The sequence below is a fragment of the Anabrus simplex genome, chromosome 1 (assembly GCF_040414725.1).
Source record: "Anabrus simplex isolate iqAnaSimp1 chromosome 1, ASM4041472v1, whole genome shotgun sequence".
NCBI lineage: Eukaryota > Metazoa > Arthropoda > Insecta > Orthoptera > Tettigoniidae > Anabrus > Anabrus simplex.
In genome coordinates, this window is record NC_090265.1 from 26,343,659 (window position 1) to 26,365,544 (window position 21,886).

The 21,886-nt window shown below is 38.8% G+C and overlaps 1 protein-coding gene across 2 annotated transcripts in view; it reads left to right on the forward strand.

The window, feature by feature from the left end:
* LOC136883508 (zinc finger MYND domain-containing protein 11) overlaps window positions 1–21,886 on the forward strand; it is a 313,597-nt gene that overhangs the window by 267,186 nt on the left and 24,525 nt on the right. For both annotated transcript variants that reach the window (XM_067155881.2, XM_068229918.1), the window contains exon 14: window positions 1,863–1,993. In XM_067155881.2, the coding sequence (XP_067011982.1) occupies window positions 1,863–1,985 (123 nt within the window). In that variant the 3' untranslated portion in view covers window positions 1,986–1,993. The remainder of the gene's footprint in view (window positions 1–1,862; window positions 1,994–21,886) is intronic.

The window sequence follows — 21,886 nt, forward strand, 5'->3', positions numbered from 1 at the left end:
TGAACAAGCTACAGAACCGCTATCTACTGAACACGTTCCCCGCAAAATTGCGGCCCAGCAATGCACCTTGATCCTATGTATACAACAGTTGGAGATGAAGTTTGGCATACTGCATGATATTTGAACTTGACACCAAAACCTCAGTGACCCTTTGTTATCTAAGAACTGCACCCTATTTTTAACCTCTCAGCTATACAATTTTTGGAATATGTGGCATTCATGGGACTCCAGCAAGTCAAAGCCATTTATTTGTACCCTATGTATATATCTTAACATTAGTATTATATTAGAATAAGGCATTCTTGTTTAATTTTTAGTTCCCCTGTGAGTGGGGGCGGTAGAATAACACCCACGGTATCCTCTGCCTGTCGTAAGAGGCGACTAAAAGGGGCCTCAAGGGCTCTGAACTTTGGAGCGTGGGTTGGCAACCACGGGGCCCACAGCTGAGTCCTGGCATTGCTTCCACTTACTTGTGCCAGGCTCCTCACTTTCATCTATCCTATCCGACCTCCCTTGGTCAACTCTTGTTCTTTTCCGACCCCGACGCTATTAGGTTTTCGAGGGCTAGAGAGTCTTTCATTTTCATGCCCTTCGTGGCCCTTGTCTTCCTTTGGCCGATATCTTCATTTGATATAGATGTTGATTCCCATAGGGAATCTGAAATATTTGTCCTGAATGAGTAAATTTATAATACCAATATAAATGGTCCGTTATTGACATTATAAATTTTCCAGCTAACTCATTCTTGGTTGCCAGCGTTTCACCCTCGTGTGCTAGGGTGGGCTCATCAGTTGGTACCTAGCACACCTACCAATACGCTGGCTAGTGCATACCGTGGAGGCCACTGCGTAGGCTAACTGGAGCCACTGGCCAAGCAGGCATCATTTTTAGTGATGAGACAAAGTTTCTTAATGCATTGGCACTGCTAGTGGCTCCAGTTAGCCTACGCAGTGGCCTCCACGGTATGCACTAGCCAGCGTATTGGTAGGTGTGCTAGGTACCAACTGATGAGCCCACCCTAGCACACGAGGGCGAAACGCTGGCAACCAAGAATGAGTTAGCTGGAAAATTTATAATGTCCAATAACGGACCATTTATATTGGTATTATAAATTTACTCATTCAGGACAAATATTTCAGATTCCCTATGGGAATCAACATCTATATCATCTGATGGCCAAGCAGGCATCATTTTTAGTGATGAGACAAAGTCTCTTAGTGCATTGGCACTGCCAGTGGCTCCAGTTAGCCTACGCAGTGGCCTCCACGGTATGCACTTGCCAGCGTATTGGTAGGTGTGCTAGGTACCAACTGATGAGCCCACCCTAGCACACAAGGGCGAAACGCTGGCAACCAAGAATGAGTTAGCTGGAAAATTTATAATGTCCTTTAACGGACCATTTATATTGATATCTTCATTTTTCGAAGTGTCGGGCACCTTCCATATTTTCCCTCTGATTAGTGTTATATAGAGGATAGTTGCCTAGTTGTACTTCCTCTTAAAACAATAATCACCACCACCACCTTTAATTTTTAGTAATGTATTATTAGGTAGAATCGCTATTAAGCAGGTTCATCAACAGCTGAAGATGACCTATTTACAGGTCGAAACCGGTACTGTTTTTTAATGTAAATCATTCTAAACTCTTTGTAAAATAAAGTATTGATTAGGTGGAAAAAACATCCTTCATACTTGTGTGCCCAAATTATCAATACGGACCATGAAGCTGATAGCTGTCATTCTGTTGTTAATAAACTGTTTTCTTTTACAGGTATGTATTAGTTCTTTGTAAATTTGTATCTTGTGTGTGACCGACTGAAAAAGTAAAGGTTGTATTATAAGTCTGAATTTTATGTTTACAGTGCTATAACTGTGAGAGTGAAGCTATCTACCACTGCTGCTGGAACACTGCTTACTGCAGCATCGATTGTCAGCAGCTGCACTGGCAGAAGGAACATAAACGAGTGTGTCGCAGGAAGCGTTGATCCTGTTGGTGAGTTTTCTTTCTTCATCCCAGCCCGTCAGTACTTGCCGGCCCCACAGTCTAAGGGTAATGAGCTTGTCTCTTACTGGGAGGACCCTATTTTTTTATTTCCGGCCAATTCAAGGATTTTATTGTTTTTGTATACTAGGGCTGTTTTAGGGCCACTCAGCCAGGCTGAGATCAATTGAGATCACAACTCTGGTCTCTAAAGTCAAGACAGCGACGCTTACCATGGCACCGTGTAATGTGCAGACCTTCGAGCTGAGCAGCGGTCGCTTCGTTGTCCAAGGACCATCGGGGCTGTAGAAACAAATTTCCAGTTTGCAGAGACACACATGGTCCTGAGGTCATTTGACATCATCGAAAGTGTGTGCCAGGTTAATTCCTAGGGACAAAGAAATAACCATTTCACCCTACTTGGTGCCAACTGAGCGAGTTGGCTGTGACCTTGGGTTCTGTACGGCCCTCAAGAAGGTTTTCAGTGATTTCCCCAGTTAGAAGTAGACAGTCACTTCCTTGCAAATCTTACCTCTGTCCTATTCCATTGTCGAGCTCTGTGTGTCAGTGCAACATTAAGCCAGTAGGAAAAAAGTTATTGCTGATGTTATATGTACGCTTTTCCTAAGGCCTTCATGACCTTGTTGGAATGTGTCTTATTTTCAACATCTCTGTTGTGTGTTATATAATGGATGTGACTGAGAAGGTTTGTGTGTGTGTGTGTGTGTGCGTGCGCGTGTACGTGCGCGCAAAATATAATCTTGATACAACGATACCGGGCAGGTGGAGAAAAATATTATTGTAGGGGGAATTATTTTCATATCAAAGATTTAGTTGTAATACATTCTCATTGTTGGCAAATTTGTCCATAACAGGTGCTGTTTATTCCTTACTGAGCTGTATAATCTCATTAAAAACTATTTAAAATAGTACATACATACATATCCCACGTCGTTCCATCTTAACACTAGAACCGCCGGAATATATTGTATACCTGGAACTGCCGATGCGGTCATTTTGACCGCTATTAGAATTATTGTATTTTTGTTCTAGATACCCATGGTTACTCATTATTATCGTTTCGCCTCTGTTTCTGTACATTGCTTTATGAGTTTTAATATTGAATTATCAATAAAAGACGCCACCCACTCGTTACACTATCATCAGAAACATGCCACTTTGAATATGGAGTGAGTCCTGGATTTTCTTTCAAGGGGTATGGCGAGCAGTCCAACCAAGTGTCATCTTCCCAGTCTCCTGCAGTCCCCTCCCTGATGCCATCAGTACCTAATGGCGCATTATATGGCCATGGGAGGCTTTTACCTTGGTTGTTACGTCCCGTATTACACCATGCTTTACGGGTTACTGTTATAGAATAATTGAAAACTCGTCAGTACTCAACCTAAGTCATAAATGAAAGAAAAGTTCCACCTAATCAATACTATTTTATTGTCACATGTAGGACCGGTTTCGACCTCTCAAAAGGTCATCCTCATCTACACTAGAATTGCATTTACATATTATGCCTCATATTGAGAGCTAATGACATAATCTAGAATTCAACTATTTTAAAGTGGTTATACCCATGCTGAGAATTCAATATTATACAATTACAAAAATTAATTGCTCTTATTACACTCCATGTACATATGTAAGAATCTAGTATGAGTTCGTCTTTTCTTTAGTGTGATGAGTATGTCGGAGTATTTTTAAACATAGGCATTTGCCTAGTCAGTTTAATTGTTCTCTAATCTTATGAATATTTAGTCGTGTATGAAATGAACTTAGTTGAACAATTGGAAACAATCAGTATTATAGCCGTTTTAACAATAATTTACACTAAATGTACAAATATACATGTTGATAGTTCAATAAAACAAATGACTAGCCAAAATAAAACAGTAGTAAATATAATTTAACGTGCTTGAATGCACTGTTGAATGTCTAATGTGGCAGGTAATAGTGGTTCTTGCGTTGCACGGTTCGTGTTATATTAGAATAATAAAAAGTTAGCACATAAACAAACACTTAAACACATTAAAACAATAAAAGTCACAATAAAAATTCGTGGACATGGTTTAACTTAATTGCACTGTTGACTGTCTAAAGCTGCAGATAATAGTAGTTCTTGCGTTGTTGCAGTGCGTATTATGTTAGAATTATGTGAAATAGCTCATAAGCAAAACTCTTAAACACATTAAAACATTAAAATCACTGTAATGTGCGTTGGATATTCATAAGATTAGAGAACAATACAGCGCTATACGACTTGGTTCCCATGGAAAGAAGGTGTGACCACTGCAGAAATTCATCGGCGCTTGGTGGCAGCCTGCGGAGAACATGCGCCATCACGGAAAAGAGTTTACAACTGGGTGGACTGTTGGAAAACAGGGCATGCATCGGTGGACAACGGAACCAGTTCTGGAAGGAATGTGACAGTGTCAACACCAGCCAACATTGCTCAGGTCGAACAGGCCATCCAAGGAAACAAATGCATCACATTTACGGAAATGGAGACAGCCACGGAAATTAGCCTAAGATGTCATCCACGCGGGTACCTACACTCTTGTCTGCAGACAAAAAGCTGAAGCATGTGGAAGTGTGCAGAGAATTTTTGCAACGCCATGATCAAGATCCATCTGACTTCATGGATAGGCTTGCGACGTAATGAGACATGGCTCCATTTCCGTGGGCCACAAACGAAACAACAATCGATGCAATGGAAGCTCAGGGGCAGTCCACCGCCAAAGAAGTAATGTTCAGGAACATCAAGAACATCAAGAAACCTCTGCATGGTCGCCGTTTTGCGGATTTTGCAGAACTGGACACAGCTGTCAAGGCATAGGTACGCAACACTCCAAAAGAATGGTTTCAGGAAGGTCTGGAGAGACTGACACATTGATGGCAAAAGTGCAGACAGTTACAAGGACATTATGTTGAGAAGGTGGACGTAAGTACTGATGTGTAATGTACTTCGTTTGGGTAGAAAAAAATAAAGTGTAAAACAATATAGTATGCCCTTCATACTAATATCAACTTACCTTCAGCCTGAACAACACAGTTTTCAGCGTGATATGAATCAGTGCTTTCAGAGTTGCACCAGCCGGTACTGTCCTTTGAGCTGGTATGAGTACAAGACAAGGTAAATAAATACATAAGGATGAAATTAATCACTGGGCATATACCCCGCACAAAATAATTACCAAAGTAAAGAAAACTCACCTTTAGATGACAAGAAGTTCCCGTGGATACTTACGATTAAGCTGGTACAGTATTAACCGGTACAACTAATTGAAAGAAAGACCAACCAGATATGGAGTTTAAAAGAATTTAATTTTAAAATATTGAAGAGTGTTTAACAACTGAGGAAAAACAGAAATGCAATCCAATTAGGCTCAGTGAGCTGCAACGTAATGAAGTTTTTTTGCTAGTTGCTTTATGTCGCACCGACAGTTAGGTCTTATGGCGACGATGGGACAGGGAAGGGCTAGGAGTGGGAGGGAAGCGGCCGTGGCCTTAATTAAGGTACAGCACCGGCATTTGGCTGGTGTGAAAATGGGAATGAAGTTAATTAATTAATAAATTAAACTTAGATAACTAGGAAAAGAAGAAAATAACACTAAACTCACAATAACAAAGACGGCCATCATTTAAATAACATAGGAAGAAAACAACCTGGTAGCTTAAGTAGGTCTACGGCAAGAGTTAAGTTACCTATCTGTAATCTCAATTACTTTCCACCAGAATTTTTAATTACTTTTAAGGTTTCAGAAAACACTGGACCAGGTTCAATTTTATTGCCATGAGCTTTCACAAGTGCCAAGATTTTAAAAGGTCTCAATAATGAACCCGAAATTGGACCCAGAAAAACACAACAGTAAATCGGGCAAAAACAGAGATTCCCCGAAAGGGTAATTAAAACATCAATCAAGAAACCAAGTACACCTCCAAAATGGCGCAGAATACCGAAGTCGTGCTCCAAAGGAAAAATCCACCCTCCACATTAAGTCGAAACAATCATCAACAAACATTAAAAATTAGTAAACGTCGCCATGGAAACGGTGCAGGCAAAATAGATGAGGCACCAATCCCAAGGGTCTCACAATAATGGAACACGAGAAAGAGCAAAAGAAACTCAAGGATGAAGAACTATCAGAAATAAGATAAAATAGAGAGAAAGCATGACACCAAAATAAATAGAACAAACAAGGGACCGAAAACCAGAAATAGACGCTTATGGGAACTCTTTCAGGCATTACACAAATGAATTATACATTTCTTTAGGGGGAAACAAAACCACCCCGTAACTCCCGAGAACATTGCTTTAAATATAAAATAACAATAGCCAAAATTTTGGGAGCAAGCTTTTAGAAGATTACAAATGAGAAACCCATGTTTCAGTAGGAGAATGACCAATACTGAATTTTTTTTTTTTTAAATGATTACATTAATTTCAAAAAACAGACGATTTCCAAAGCGCCGCTTAAAGAAGTTTGGGAGAGGAAGATTTATATGAAGTCACAGACCCATCGATAATGAAGACTAGATGCATGAAAATGTAACTTACAGTTCCAATGTAGCTTCCATGTTTCGAGAGGCGCGTAGTTTACAAACTCACAATTTTTTTGCCGTAGTCGTACTTAATCCACTAGTAGGAAGGTATAACCAATTCTAAATATAAAAGAAGTTCTTGAGGATGAACACATCAACGGTTTTATCCGAAATCCATGGTCGCACAGAATGCTCGCGTAGAGCCACAATGAAGTTTGCTTCTGATTGCCATGATAGCTTCCAGCAGACAACGGGCCGCTACCAGCTGGAGAGAGAAGTTCATTACGTAACAATCCTCGTTAGCTCTGATTGGCCAGCGACATAGGCACGGCTAAAAGTCGGGCTCGCTTGCGCAGAAGGCAGACACTAGTTTAGCGCTGTTTGGCACAGACTACGCGAAACACAGACAGTTCTTGAATAAAAATAGAACATAATGTTTTAGGTAAGTCAAAATAATAAGTTAGGAGAATGGCCTCCAGTAACTTAAAAGTAGTCGTAGAAAGCAAGTTTGAAAGATGAGCATGATGTGACACAATTTCTACAGCTATAGCCACTCCAAAACATAAATGGCGAAGGCTAAAAATGCTACCTCGGTAACAGAGTTATCACTTGACTGGTCGTAAGCTTCGTATGCATTTTCTCAATCAAATCAAATCAAAATCTCTTTATTTGCAAATGAGGTGTCTACCTCGGTGGCAAATGGTACACTAAAATACATTATTGTCAAGCACTAAATATTATATTAACAAGAGAAGAAAATTTTCCTATAATACAATATTATTCAATTTACGCTAACAGTGTTTTCTATTAAACACACAGCTCATCCTTAATAAATTTATATTGTTTACAAAATTCTTCTTATAATATCTCCTGTACTACTTACCAATATAGTCAACTGATATACAGTATGTGGAATTACTTCAAATGATACTACACAACTGGTATAAGATTAATATTTACATTGCATTTATTTATTTACTTTTTTTAAATTTTATTTTTTTACCCGTTCTGGAACCTAAGTAGCGTAACGACCTGCTGCGTCTTAACCAGAGCCCCTTTTGCCACCACTTTTCGGAGTTCCTGAAGGGCCTTCACAGCTACCGTAGCGGTCCTAGGGCCCTCGAAGTTCCCACTGTACTTCACCCCTACAGGCAGTCCCAACACGACACTTCGTCATATTGACACATTGGGACTTTTGTCGTGTGTCGTGATTGGACTTTGTTTTTTTCTTAAAGTGCCATATAAGAACTTTTTTTTTTTTCTGAAGCGTGTCATTGGGACTTAGTTATTTTCGCCGAGTGTCGATAAGACTTTATTATTTTCTTAAGGTGACATACTGGAACATTGTCACGGAACTTTATTTTCGCATGGAAGTGTCTAGAACTCGGGTACTATCTACCCTTATAACTTCTATAATACTCGGTGGATTTTCTTGAAATCTGAAGAGATGATGTCCATTGTAGAGGCTTTTAAGTTGGCAATGTCAAAATAGCGATAAATTAGCTCAAAATGTACTTTTGAGGACGAGCTGGATCATTACCATATATGGTAGCGGATAGCTGGCTTACGGCGGCCACGTCACTCGCTGGGCACGTCACTGCGTTCGGCGGGCTGCCTACCTTCCATCTAAACCTAAGAATTTCATTTTTTGTCCGTATTGAACTGAGAAGGATGATAGGAAAAACTTAAAACGGTCCACCTTTTCAATACAAAAAGTTATATTTTATTTATAACATGTATTTGTACTTGGAACTAGTTTCGACGCTGTGTTTGCGTCATCATCAGCCAAAATGGGAAACAGGCAAGCATGTAGGCATTTATGTTACACAAGGCGTTACATTAAATAATAATAATATTGATCATGACATTAAATTTACCTTAGAATCAGAGACAAACAACTCCATCAACTTCCTAGACCTAACAATCAACAGGCACCCCTCTTCGTTCACATATAGTATCTATAGAAAGCCCACTCAAACGGCCACTACTATAAGAAATGACTCACTACACCCCCAAACACACAAAGCGGCTACATATAATAGCTTAGTAGACCGAGCATTCAAAATTCCAATGTCAAGAAAAAACTTAAATAAAGAATTGAACACCATTCGCTCTATAGCAAAATTCAATGGATATAATGAATCCTTTATTGAAAGAATAATCAATAAATTCAGACACCGCCCAAAAACCACCCTAATAAAAGACAATACTAGCACTGCCACGCTTTCCACATTTACCTTCAATAAAGAAATTTACAACGTCACTAACGTTTTTAAAAAACACAACGTTAAAATAGCCTTTCGTACTAACAATAGAAGCACAGAGATCCTACACAACTCTTCATCAATAAATAAAAGTAGTCCTTTTTCTAAATCAGGTGTATATAGGTTTTCTTGCCAAGACTGCAAAAGTTCTTACCTAGGGCAAACAGGACGCAGCTTTAAAATCAGATATGCAGAACATGTCAATGCCATAAAACACAACCGTTTTTCCGCGGTCGGCCTACATATAAAAGAATTTAAGCACAACTTTACTGAAATAAATCAAGATCTTGAAGTATTAGATATTCTAAACAAAGGTTCTTTCCTAGACGTCACTGAAAACCTCTATATTCATTTAGACCAATATTTCAATCCCAACCTAAACTTAAATGATATCTCAGAGAAACCAAAGATCCTATTCGACTTTCTCATTGAAATTTTCAAAAACATGAATATCCCGAAAAACAGATCTGTCTTTCAAATCATGCATAATACTTTGTCACGCCACACACTTTCACCACATCACCCTCCATACTTCCCCCCCTTCCACCCCTCCTCCCCTACCGCCCCTCCCCTCTCCCCTCCTAATCCAACAACGGCCGCTGCCCAGACCTAAACTATCCAACACGCTCTGTTCCTCTTCATCTCGTGCCATAGCTTTACCGCCTTATGTCCCGCAATAATCATCATAGAAACCTGCCCCCACCCTACACATAACGCTGCAACAATACACCACCAATACTGGCACAGTCAACCTCCAAACTCTCAACAATGTATTCCTTAATACCTATTTTATATTCTTGTCAAGCTGAATACCGGACCTATGAAGATTACAAGATTAATTTGTGCAGCTACAGAATGGTTGTTAATGAAGCTATGTAATATAGAGAGAAACTTTCAAAGGTGGTTAAATGAAGAAGTTATATCATGTTCAAGATCATGCTTCCACATCTCTGCACAGTATTTAAAATACAATTTACCGTTGCTCTTTTATAGCTATTGTTGAGAGTTAAAGAGAATTTCCTGTTGTGTATGTTTATCAGGAACTCAAGGGAGGCTTCTTTAGTTAGTTGGAACATAGAAAGAATGATGAACTCTTCTCAGAAGAACTCTTAAGGTTTCACCTTACCTTTTCCTGCCTGCTGGCTCTTTAGAAAGTGTGTGCGTGCATCTTGTATTCAGGATTCATTCAAGGCAAATTCGCACTGCAAGTTGTGTGGTTAAGCTTATTTTTAATATGTATAATTTTTGCTTTCTCAAAAATGCATTTGTTTCTACATTCGTCCCTGTTTTTATCTCCTCGTAAGATGTGGATTGTTTAATATAACACCTTGTGTAAAAAATTGGGTTAAATGAAGGAGTTATATTATATTCAAGATCATGCTTTCACGTCTCTACACAATATTTAAAATGAAATTTACCGTTGATCTTTATAGCTATTGTTGAGAGTGAAGAAGAATTTCCTGTTGTGTATGTTTATCAGGAACTCAAGGGAGACTTCATTAGTTAGTCGGAACATAGAAAAAATGATGAACTCTTCTCAGAAGAACTCTTAAGGTTTCACTTTACTTTTTCCTGCCTCCTGGCTCTTCAGAAATGTATGCGCGTGTGTTTTGTATTCAGGAATCATTCAAGACGAATATTTTCGCACTACAAGATATGTGGTTAAGGTTATTTTTAATATGTATAACTTTCCCTGTTTTTTATCTCCTTGTAAGATGTGTATTGTTTAATTTTCCTGTTGTGTATGTTTATCAGGAACTCAAGGGAGACTTCATTAGTTAGTCAGATCATAGAAAGAATGATGAACTCTTCTCAGAAGAACTCTCAAGGTTTCACCTTACTTTTTCCTGCCTGCTGGCTCTTTAGAAGTGTGTGCGCGTGCGTTTTGTATTGAAAAGGTGGACCGTTGAAAGAATCCAGGCGCATGTTACATCGGCTCTAAAAGACATTCCGGAAAAGGCCTTCCAGGATGCCTTCCAGGCATGGAGAGTGAAGGAGAATTTCCTGTTGTATATGTTTATCAGGAACTCAAGGGAGACTTCATTAGTTAGTCGGAACATAGAAAAATGATGAACTCTTCTCAGAAGAACTCTTAAGGTTTCACTTTACTTTGTCCTGCCTGCTGGCTCCTCAGAAATGTGTGCGCGTGTGTTTTACATTCAGGAATCATTCAAGAAGAACACTTTCGCACTGCAAGATGTGTGGTTAAGGTTATTTTTAATTTGTATAACTTTTGTTTTCTCAACGATTCATTTGTTTCCTATATTCGTCCCTGTTTTTATCTCCTTGTAAGATGTGTATTGTTTAATATAACGCCTTGTGTAACATAAATGCCTACATGCTTGCCTGTTTCCCATTTTGGCTGATGATGACGCAAACACAGCGTCGAAACTAGTTCCAAGTACAAATACATGTTATAAATAAAATATAACTTTTTGTATTGAAAAGGTGGACCGTTTTAAGTTTTTCCTATCATACCTTCCATCTCGCGCGAAGTTCAACAAACATACTTCGAACTTCTCTCGTAGTGGTGTTCCCGATACAGTATTGCTGGAAAAAAAACACAATGCTACCTTCATTTCGGTTCTTCTCATTTAAATTTAACTCTTGCCTTGCGCCGACTTTGACTACTTCAATCACGACCTGAATTTTTTACATTTTAAAAATAGCGCACTGTGCATATATGTTTTCCTTTGTTTCCGGTATTGCGTTTTTTACTATATTTTTTTCTCTTCATAATTGCTTTTTCACGTCAACTGTTCCAAAAACTCTACAGGATCACAATTACTTATTCAATTATATTGAATTATATGTATCTATATATACTTACGTTCCCGCAACCGAAGCAAATACTGGATCATTAAGCTATTCTTCATTTTACGTTAGCGTTTGAAAGCACAGTGCCTGATGTTGAATATATCGCGCTGATCACCGGGAGCTGGCAAGTTACTTCAATTGATCTACTCATCTTCAGCTTCAGCACGATTATGGATCTTTATATGTGTTCGATTGTGTTATGACTTTGTGCCTGACAGTATATACAAGCTAGCTCATTTAACCGTTCTCCGCTTTTCATAAGCATTATAAGACTTTGCCTAACACTGCGTGTGCCATACTGGCGTTCAGAAAATTACGCACCGTTTCTTTTAAGTGACTTACATTTTACTTCTTCTGAATTTTACAGTGTCTGCCCCCGTCATTTTTATATCGCCTCTTCTACTGATCCGGAGTGAACTTGATCTTTTATTTTCTTTTTCCTATGCATCGTTTTTCATGTTTTTATCGGCTGATGATGACCTGGTCTAAAGTCGAAACCGGTACCACTTCTACTTATTATTAAGTAAGAATGTAATCACTGCATTTCATATTCTTTTGTATTGAATAGGTTGAACCTCTTTATTTATTATTTCAGTTTTAACTGTGATACTTTTCAATACCGAACAGTGAGATTTTTCTTTAAATCATACATTGCTAGCTATAGTTGTTGTCCGTATATAGGCAATATTACGCTTCTTTTACTGCAGTGTAATGTAATAAATCTATAACATAACCTCGATAAACTGCTTACGTTATTATCTTATATCGTTCGTATTTTACAGATGTCTGATTACTCTGATTTCTCGGATATATCTTGTGATGATGAAAATGATTAATTTCATCGGGCTTCCCGTGTGTTCTGTGAAAGAGGAAATCCAATGAGAGAATTGAGTGATAAGAAGTTTAAACTGAGGGATCGCTTGGGAAAAAAATACCGTGGAACAGCTAGAACTCAGGTTGTGTGATATTCTAATTAAACCTAGCAAGAGAAACAAACCTTGTCTCCAATGCACAAGTTATTACTAACTTTGAGATTCTTTGCCACGGGAATTTTTTGAGTTAGTCGGTGAATTACTGCATGTAGACGCAGTGCCAGTCTGCAGAGCCATTCCCCATGTATCTTATCGTATTGTTGCACTGAAACACGAGTTTATCGAAATGCCTCCCGAAAATCATGCGTGATTTTTTCGATGTGCAACACTTCCCTGGTGTTCTAGGTGCTATAGATTGTACCCACATACCTATAATATCTCATGGGGGTGATAACGCAGAAGTTTATAGGAATCGTCATGGGTGGTTTTCGTTAAATGTTCAAGTTATTTGTGATGCTCGGCTCACGTCCCTAAATATCGTAGCAAGATGGCTAGGATCTGCTCATGATAGCAATACAAGGTGCATTCCATAAATAATGCGACCAAATTCATAAAAAATTATTTATTGAATATATTCGTACAAATAATAAAAAATCTTCAAAATAGCACCCTCGTGCGTCGATACACTTCTGGAGTTAATATTTAGAAATTTCATGATCCGTATTGAAGTGGAATTACAATATTTGAAATTAAGAGGGTTCCTCCTATTCAATACAAAGATGTTTATTAACGTGAAAGAATCGCATATCGTTCGCATGAGGTACTAGTCCCGGCACCAAATATGTGCCATCATCAGCCACAAAGTCAAGTTGGGCAAACACAATAAAACCTTAAAACAACTTTAAACACATTTTAACACCTGCATGGATGAATATGAAATATGACTTTAAACAACTTTGAAAACACACTATAACACTTGCACAGATGAATATAAAATAAAATATGGTACATGATGAATTTGCATTTCATTTTAAAATCCGTTAAAATGACTCCGTTGTTGTAAACCCAAGGTGGTTTGTCCAGCTTGTATATATCTTTAGTTTTCTAAAACTGTTAAATTATGCTGCGGAGTTTAATGTCATATGAAGTTGACACTATGTGCGTTCTGCAGTTTGGTTATGAAAAATAAACGTAAACATGAACTTGGTTAGATCCAAAGAATTAATTCCAACTTCAATATGGGTTAAGGAACCGGGGGAAGAAATTAAAAGTCGAATTAGGCAAAAGATCGGAAGGAAAGATCAAAAAGAAAAGTCTAGAAAAACCAAGAGAATACTAGAAACAAACTCACCTTGAGCAGCCTGAGTGATCGGCGGATGGAGCTGGACTGATAGATGCGATTATAAGGTTAAGGGGCGAGGCGGAAGGGAGGAGAGAGGAGGGGTAGAGGCGGAGCAACTGTCACGAAGCTAAGGTGGAGCGGAAGGATGTGGTAGTGGGAGTAAATGATGTGGATATGTACTGTGTATGGTTTGAAAGATCGAATTGTTTTTAGGTGGTCTAATATTTCTTAACCATTTAATTAAGAGATCATAAAGAATATTAGATTTCTCGGAAATTTCATTTAAATTATAGTTAGGGTTGAAGTATTGATCGCAATGAATGAAACAATTTTCAACAATGTTCATAATTGGCCCTTTGTTTGCTATTTGAAGTATCTCAAAATCATATTCTATATCAGTAAACTTATGATTAGAGTTGTGAATGTGTTGGCCTATAGCAGAAAACTTATTATATCTTACTGCGTTGACGTGCTCTGAATATCTGGTTGTGAAGTTGCGTCCTGTTTGTCCCATGTAGGAGGCGCTGCAGTCGATACACTTGAATCTATAGATTCCAGATTTGGAAAATCTATTAGAGGTGTTGACTGATGTTGAATTATGTATAATTTCTGAGGTCCTATTATTAGTTCTGAAGAAGATTTTTACGTTATGTTTTCGAAAAACATTGGTGATTTGACGGATATCGTTGTTGAATGTAAAAGTAGATGAAACGTTAGTTATAGGTTTTTCTTTTGTGAGAGTAGTCTTGGGCCGGTGTCTAAATTTATTGATTATCTGTTCTATAAATGATCGGCTGTAACCGTTGAATTTGGTGATTGCTCTTATAGTGTTGAGTTCGCTGTTGAGGTCTTTTTTAGACATAGGTATTGTGAATGCACGATGAACCATGCTATTATACGCTGCACGTTTGTGTATTTGAGAGTGTATGGAATCATGACGAATAGTATTGGCAGTTTGTGTCTGTTTTCTGAAGATTCTATATGAAAGAGCAGATGGATTTCTGAGAATAGTTAAATCCAGAAAATTAATTACTTTATTATTTTTGGACTCAAGCGTAAATTTGATGTGGAGGGTCAATGTTGTTTAGTTCTTGCAGGGTAGAGGTCGCATTCTTGATTTCTTCATCCATTATAACAAATGTGTCGTCAACGTATCTGGCCCACATGAGGATGTTTGAAAAAGTGTTGCTATTTATTTTTGTATATTCCAGAAAATCTAAATAAATGTCCGCTAGAATTCCCGATGCGGGTGATCCCATGGCTAGTCCATTTTGTTGATAGATGGTTTCATCAAATTTAAAGAAATTATTGTTGATGACCAGTTTCAGAAGACAAATAAAATCTTGTATTTCTAATTTGCTGAGAGAGCTCTGTTTAAGTTATCTACAATAATGGAGAAAAGTTTGGTTGTGGGTATGCTTGGATACATATTTACTATGTCGAAAGAATCTTTCAAACCAGACACAGTACATATCCACATCATTTACTCCCACTACCACATCCTTCTGCTCCACCTTAGCTTCGTGACAGTTGCTCCGCCTCTACCCCTCCCCTCCCTTCCGCCTCGCCCCTTAACCTTATAATCGCATCTGTCAGTCCAGCTCCATCCGCCGATCACTCAGGCTGCTCAAGGTGAGTTCGTTTCTAGTATTCTCTTGGTTTTTCTAGACTTTTCTTTTTGATTTTTCCTTCCGATCTTTTACCTAATTCGACTTTTAATTTCTTCCCCAGGTTCCTTAACCCATATTGAAGTGAGAATTAATTCTTTGGATCTAACCAAGTTCATGTTTACGTTTATTTTTCGGAACCAAACTACAGAACGCACATAGTGTCAACTTCATATGACATTAAACTCCGCAGCATAATTTAACAGTTTTAGAAAACTAAAGATATATACAAGCTGGACAAACCACCATGGGTTTACAACAACGGAGTCATCATTTTAACGGATTTTAAAATGAAATGCAAATTCATCATGTACCATATTTTATTTTATATTCATCTGTGCAAGTGTTATAGTGTGTTTTCAAAGTTGTTTTAAAGTCATATTTCATATTCATCCATGCAGGTGTTATGTGTTTGAAGTTGTTTTTAAGGTTTTATTGTGTTTGCCCGATTTGACTTTGTGGCAGATGGTGACACATATTTGGTGCCGAAACTAGTACCTCATGTGAACGATATGCCATTCTTTCACGTTAATAAATACCTTTGTATTCTTCTGGAGGCTGTGTTTCCATGCCTGGAAGACATCCTGGAAGGCCTTTTCCGGAATGTTCTTTAGAGCTGATGTAACATGTGCCTGGATTCTTCCAATCGTGTTCCAATGTCTTCCTTTCATGACTCCTTTTAACCGAGGAAACAAAAAAAAAGTCAACGGGAGCCTGTCAGGACTGTAGGGAGACTGGGGAACCAATGGGGTATTGGTCCTGGCCAGGAAGTCGTTGACAATGAAGCACGTTGTCGTGATGAACTTTCCACGTGTCCTTGATGTCGCTTCGCCAGCGCGAGACCCTCCTTTTCAGTCTTTTGAGCACTTCAAGTAGAAAGCTGAGTTCACTGTAGTCCCGGTAGGTACGAATTCGTGGTGAACAATGCCTCTGACATCAAAGAAGACAATGAGTATGGTTTTGATCCTGGACTTGCTCATGCGTGGCTTTTTGGGACGGGGCGACGATGAGGTGTGCCACGCTGAACTCTGCCTTTTTGTCTCAGGGTCGTACTCAAAACTCCATGACTCATCACCAGTGATAACTGAGTTAAAAATATTAGGATCATTTTCACATATTTCCAACATTTCTCGGCACTGAAGCACTCGCATGTCCTTTTGTTCGTCGGTCAACACTTTTGGGGACCAGTTTGGCACACACCTTTCTCATTTTCAAATCTTCGGTCACAATGCGGAAAACTGTTGTTTTTGCCATGTTTAGAGTTTGTGTTATCAATTGAAGGCTCAGCCGTCTGTCAGAGTTCAAACAGTCCCGCACAAGCGTCACATTTTCGTCGACTCGTGAGGTTGAAGGCCGTCCACTGCGAGGTTCGTCGGTGATTTCCTCTTGGCCCTCCATGAACGACTTGTGCCATCGGAAAACTTGTGATTTGGACAAGCAATCAGTCCCAAAGGCCTGCTGAAGTAATGGAAATGTTTTGGTGGCGGACTTCCAAGTTTAATGCAAAATTTGATAGCGAACCGTTGCTCTACAGACGATCCCTTGTGCTGTGTTACATGAACTCAAAACGGGCTTGACGGAAATGCACGTCCTGACTCTCCGGCAGCTCGCTGCCGAATGAGGCAAAGAGCGTTTGAAGCTAACACCCCCCTTCCACCTAGCCCAGCAGGTTAGAACACGCTGTGGTGTACAGTTGCGTCAGAAAAAAATTGGTCGCATTACTTATGGAACGCACATTGTATCTTCATTAATTTACGAGTGCATGCTCAGTTCGAAACAGGAGACATTTCAAAAGGCACACTGCTGGGAGTTCAGTGTTGTCGTTACTTGCCAACTCCAGTACTACATGCCAAAACAGCTGCAGAGCGAGCTTATAATCGAGCCCATAAAGCAACCAGGTCAACAATAGAAAGAACATTCAGGGTTGTGTATAGACGGTTCCCTTATCTCAGTATGGGGCTAGGAGTGAAGTTACCTTGTGGGTTTTTTTTTTTTTTTTTTTTTATATAGAATTGGCTTTACGTCATACCGACACAGATAGGTCTTATGCCAACGGTGCGATAGGAAAGGCCTAGGAGTGGGAAGGAAGCAACCGTGGCCTTAATTAAGGTACAGCACCAGCAATTGCTTGGTGTGAAAATGGGATACCATGGAAAACCATCTTCTGGGCTGCCAACAATGGGGCTCGAACCCACTGTCTCCCGTATCTCACAGCTCCACGCCCTAACCACACAGCCAACTCGCCTGGTACGATTTTAACTAGGGCATCCTTGTCCTCCTCGGAAAAATTAGAATGGTCCTTTTTCTGCTTCATTTCAGTCTTTCTTTCTTTCGGCACGCGGAATACGAAGGAAAACAAATTCACATAGCTCAATGCGACTCGCTGTTTCTGTGCTGTTGCTAAGCACTCACATGTGAACTGGGATCAAAATTGAACTTCGATTCGTTGATCTTAGATCAGTGTTTACGACACCAGTCTGATCTTAGATCATTTTCTGAACTTAGATTAAAACTGATCTCCAGTCAATGAATTTTATACAATCGGCCGCTAATGGATTTGCCAAAGCAGTTGTTCACCAAGTTTAAGCCCCAAATTGTCAAAAGCTCCTCATTGCTTGAAGTTGAGTACAACTTGATTCAAAATCAAAGAAGTGATGAGTTAGTTATTGGCATTCAGACTTCAAACATAGTGAATGATCTCCAGGATACAGATAAATCCATTTACTTTTCATCAGTGAGAAACTACTTATGTACTGCCTGTGACTACATCACCAACAAGTTTCCAATCAAGGATGATGTGTTAAAGCATGCTCAGGTTGCTAGGTTAGACAAAATTGAAGATGCATGGTTTTCTTCCATTCTCTCTTTTGTTTTTTTCGTGGAAAGGTTTCCTATCATGTTATGCTAGGAAGAGAATGAAACTACAGATGAGGTGATGAATGAGCTTAGAAGCAGTTCACAGCCCTTCAGATAGATGACACTTTGGCTGCAGATCAAAATTGGTTGGTACTAATGCTGACGATATCACAGAGTCGTCGATCGAGGATTGTTTCAGAAATCTTCATTGTGTGCATCTGGTGTGATGTGTGAGATAGGACCCGCTGCTGGATTCCTTTCTGGAATAGGAGGGTGTGGGAACTTAAGTGTTGGAAATCTCTTCAAAGTGTTGTTGCCAACGTTTGAGGATGTCCTGTTTGTCTTGGAATCACTGACCAGCTTTGCCTTATGCACACATAGTGTTCAATTGGACGGTAATTTACACATTCTGCTGGGTCACCCTTTTGCTTAAAGATAGGTGTAGTGATGCTTGTTGCACAATCACTGGGAACAGAGCTAGAGTCAACTATGACATTGAAAAAGTTGGTCAGCCAGATGATCGCGGGTTCTTTTAATTCCTGCTATTTCCTGAAGTCTACCGGAAGATCATCAGATCCTGGTGCTTTTTGGTTATTCATACTCCTGATGGTGATGGGAACTTCCTCTGGTGTGATATGTGAGATAGGACGTGCTGGTGGATTTATTTCTGGAATAGGAGGATGTGGGAACTCAGGTGTTGGAAATCTCTTCAAAGTGTTATCACCAACGTTTGAGAATGTCCTGTTTGTGTTGTAATCACTGACCATCTTTGCCTTGTATGCACACATATTGCTCAATATCCTGTGCAGACTTTGTTCTAGTTTTGGCCAGCCGGGAGATAGTTTTCTCTTCTTCCTTTGAATCCATTGTTGCATAAAGGTCATGGCAAGATGGCGTCCGGTAATGTGAACATGGTTATGTCTACTCCCGATAAAATAAGTGTAAAACTTGATGTTAAGTGCGGTAAATGCTGTAAAATAGTTAAAAACGGCATCCTTTGTGATTTGTGCGATCGTTGGTGGCATTTTAAGTGCGGAAACAGGCCCAGGGAGGAAAAATGAATGCAAATGAAGACTGGTTTTGTGAACAGTGCGTTGCGAATGTTGTTATCGGTGAGGGCGGCTTGAAATCTAAAGATAGAGAGTATGAAAGTGCGTTGGAAATTATTCTGCGAAATGACATTGAGGAACTTAAAGCTGAAAATGATGTACTTAAAGAGAAGATTAATGTGATGGAGAGTAAGTATTCGAACGGTTTAGAGCTCGAGTTGGATTCGATTTATGAACCTGTGCAAAGTGAAACAATTAGGCCTAAAAACTGTAGACAGTGGGAATCGGTGCCGGTAAAATCCACGGGTTTCAGAAAGCAGATAATGGACGATTGTCACTTTCCTGTTTTAAAGAATAGGTTTGAACCCTTTGGAAGTGGTACTCATAAGTCTGTAGGTAACAGCTCTGAGGTAAATTTTTTGGAATGTCAAAGTGAAAGTAATAAGAATCTTGTAAAATCAATTTGCAAAACCTCGCGGAAATCTGTGAAGATAAGACTTTTTGCCGATAGTCAGGGGAGGAATATTGCTACGGAACTAATTAAAAACATTAAGCATGATGTTTCTGCTGTGATTAAGCCAGGTGCAAATTTTAATGACATAACCTCTGAAAGTCGAAAATACTGTGAAAATCTAGGAGCTACGGGGGTTGCAGTTTATCTAGCAGGGACTAATGACGTGGGAAGAAATAATGCAAGAGGAATGATCTCTTCCCTCAGATCGAGACTACAGGAGTTACATCACACCAATGCTGTGGTATTTTCTGTTCCTCACAGACATGATCTTCCAGCATGGTCTTGTGTTAACAAGGAGGTAAACAAGGTTAATGAAGAACTTTTGAAAATATGTAGGCACTTCAAAAATGTAAAATATGTAGATATAAGTAATTTGGGAAGAAGATTTTATACCTGGCATGGTCTGCACCTAAATAGGTTGGGAAAAAGGTATGTTGTAAAGAGTATAATAGAGTTTGCTAATTCAGTTCAAGATGTAGAATATGTACCTTATCCCATTCCTCAAAAAGACTAGATAAAGTGACTGATATAGGTCGGTCTGTCATGCTCGAGTCGAGGAATAGTATTAATACTCATGGTAGTCTATATAGGTTAGGTTCATTTAAAACTGTATTGGGGAATAGTGTTAATGTGCAAGGTAGACAGACTAGGTTAGATTCTTATCAGATCACTAAAATCAATGAACCTGTAGAAACAAAAATATTTACTAGTAGGGGTATTGTGGAAAATGACATCCTAGATACTGATAGTGTCCAGGAAACAGAAATTGACAATAGTTTACTGAATATCATGCAGGTTAATATTCATTGTGTCAGAAATAAAGTGTTAAAACTAGAGCATTTCTGTAAAGCTGAAAAAATTGATGTGGTATGCATGTCAGAACATTGGCTCATAGAAGATCGAGTTGAATTCTTTGTGCTCAGGGGTATATTATGGCAGATATTATGTGCAAGAAGAAGAATGGAGGTGCTGGAATTTTGGTCAGGGACTGTTTGAAATATGTTAAGGTTGACTTAGGATAATACTGTGCAGAATTAGATGGAGAGTTTAGTTGTGTTAAAATAATACATCAGAATCTAATAATTGTAAGTTTGTATAGATCTCCAAAGGGCAGTGTGAAAGTATTTCTTGAGAATTTTGAAATAGTTATGAGAAAATTGTTAAAGTTTAATACTAAAGTAGTTGTCTGTGGTGATTTTAATATAGAAATGGCAAAACAGACGAACAGTCTTCAAGAATATTTCTTAACCTTTTAAGATCATTAAATTTAACCTGTACAAACAAAACACCCACACGCAATAATGCATGCATTGATAACATTATTGGTGTCAAGCTCGTTGGAGGGTCTTTTGCTGATCATGAACCATTGGTACTTTCTTTTTGCCAGAAGAATTTGTCTTACACAGACAAAAGAACAAATAGGGAGCCTGACATTTCATGGATAAGAACACAGAAAGATTGTTATATTAACTTATTCAGGGAAAAATTGAAGAAAGTAAACTGGAATTTTTTATATGAAAATCAAACTGACAAAGCAAAGGCTGGAATTGCTATTGAAATTTTCTTTAAAACTTATGTTGAATTGTAGGATTCTTGCTCCCCCATGGTAAAGGTCAATAATGTGCGCACAGTTGGGAATAAAAAACTTAACTGGTATTCTGATGAATTGACCCAAATAAGGGAAAGGATGTTGATTCTGTATAGAGTTTATAAAAATTCTTGGGTGCAAAGGAGTGTGCAGAAAGATGCTTATGAAGTATATCTCGGGTGTAAAAAGTTCTACAGAACTAAACTTGCACATGAAAACAAATTGGCGTGTAAAACATACATTGAGAGTGCATCCAACAAATGCAAGGCAGCTTGGGATATTATATCGCAAGAGAATACTCATAATCATACACATGATATATTACTGAATCCAGATACTATTAATGATTACTTTTTGAACACAGTGAAAGAAATAGGTGATAAAGTTAATCCAACAGGTACATCTGCTATCATTGGGCCTGGTCCACATCAGTTAGGGGGACATA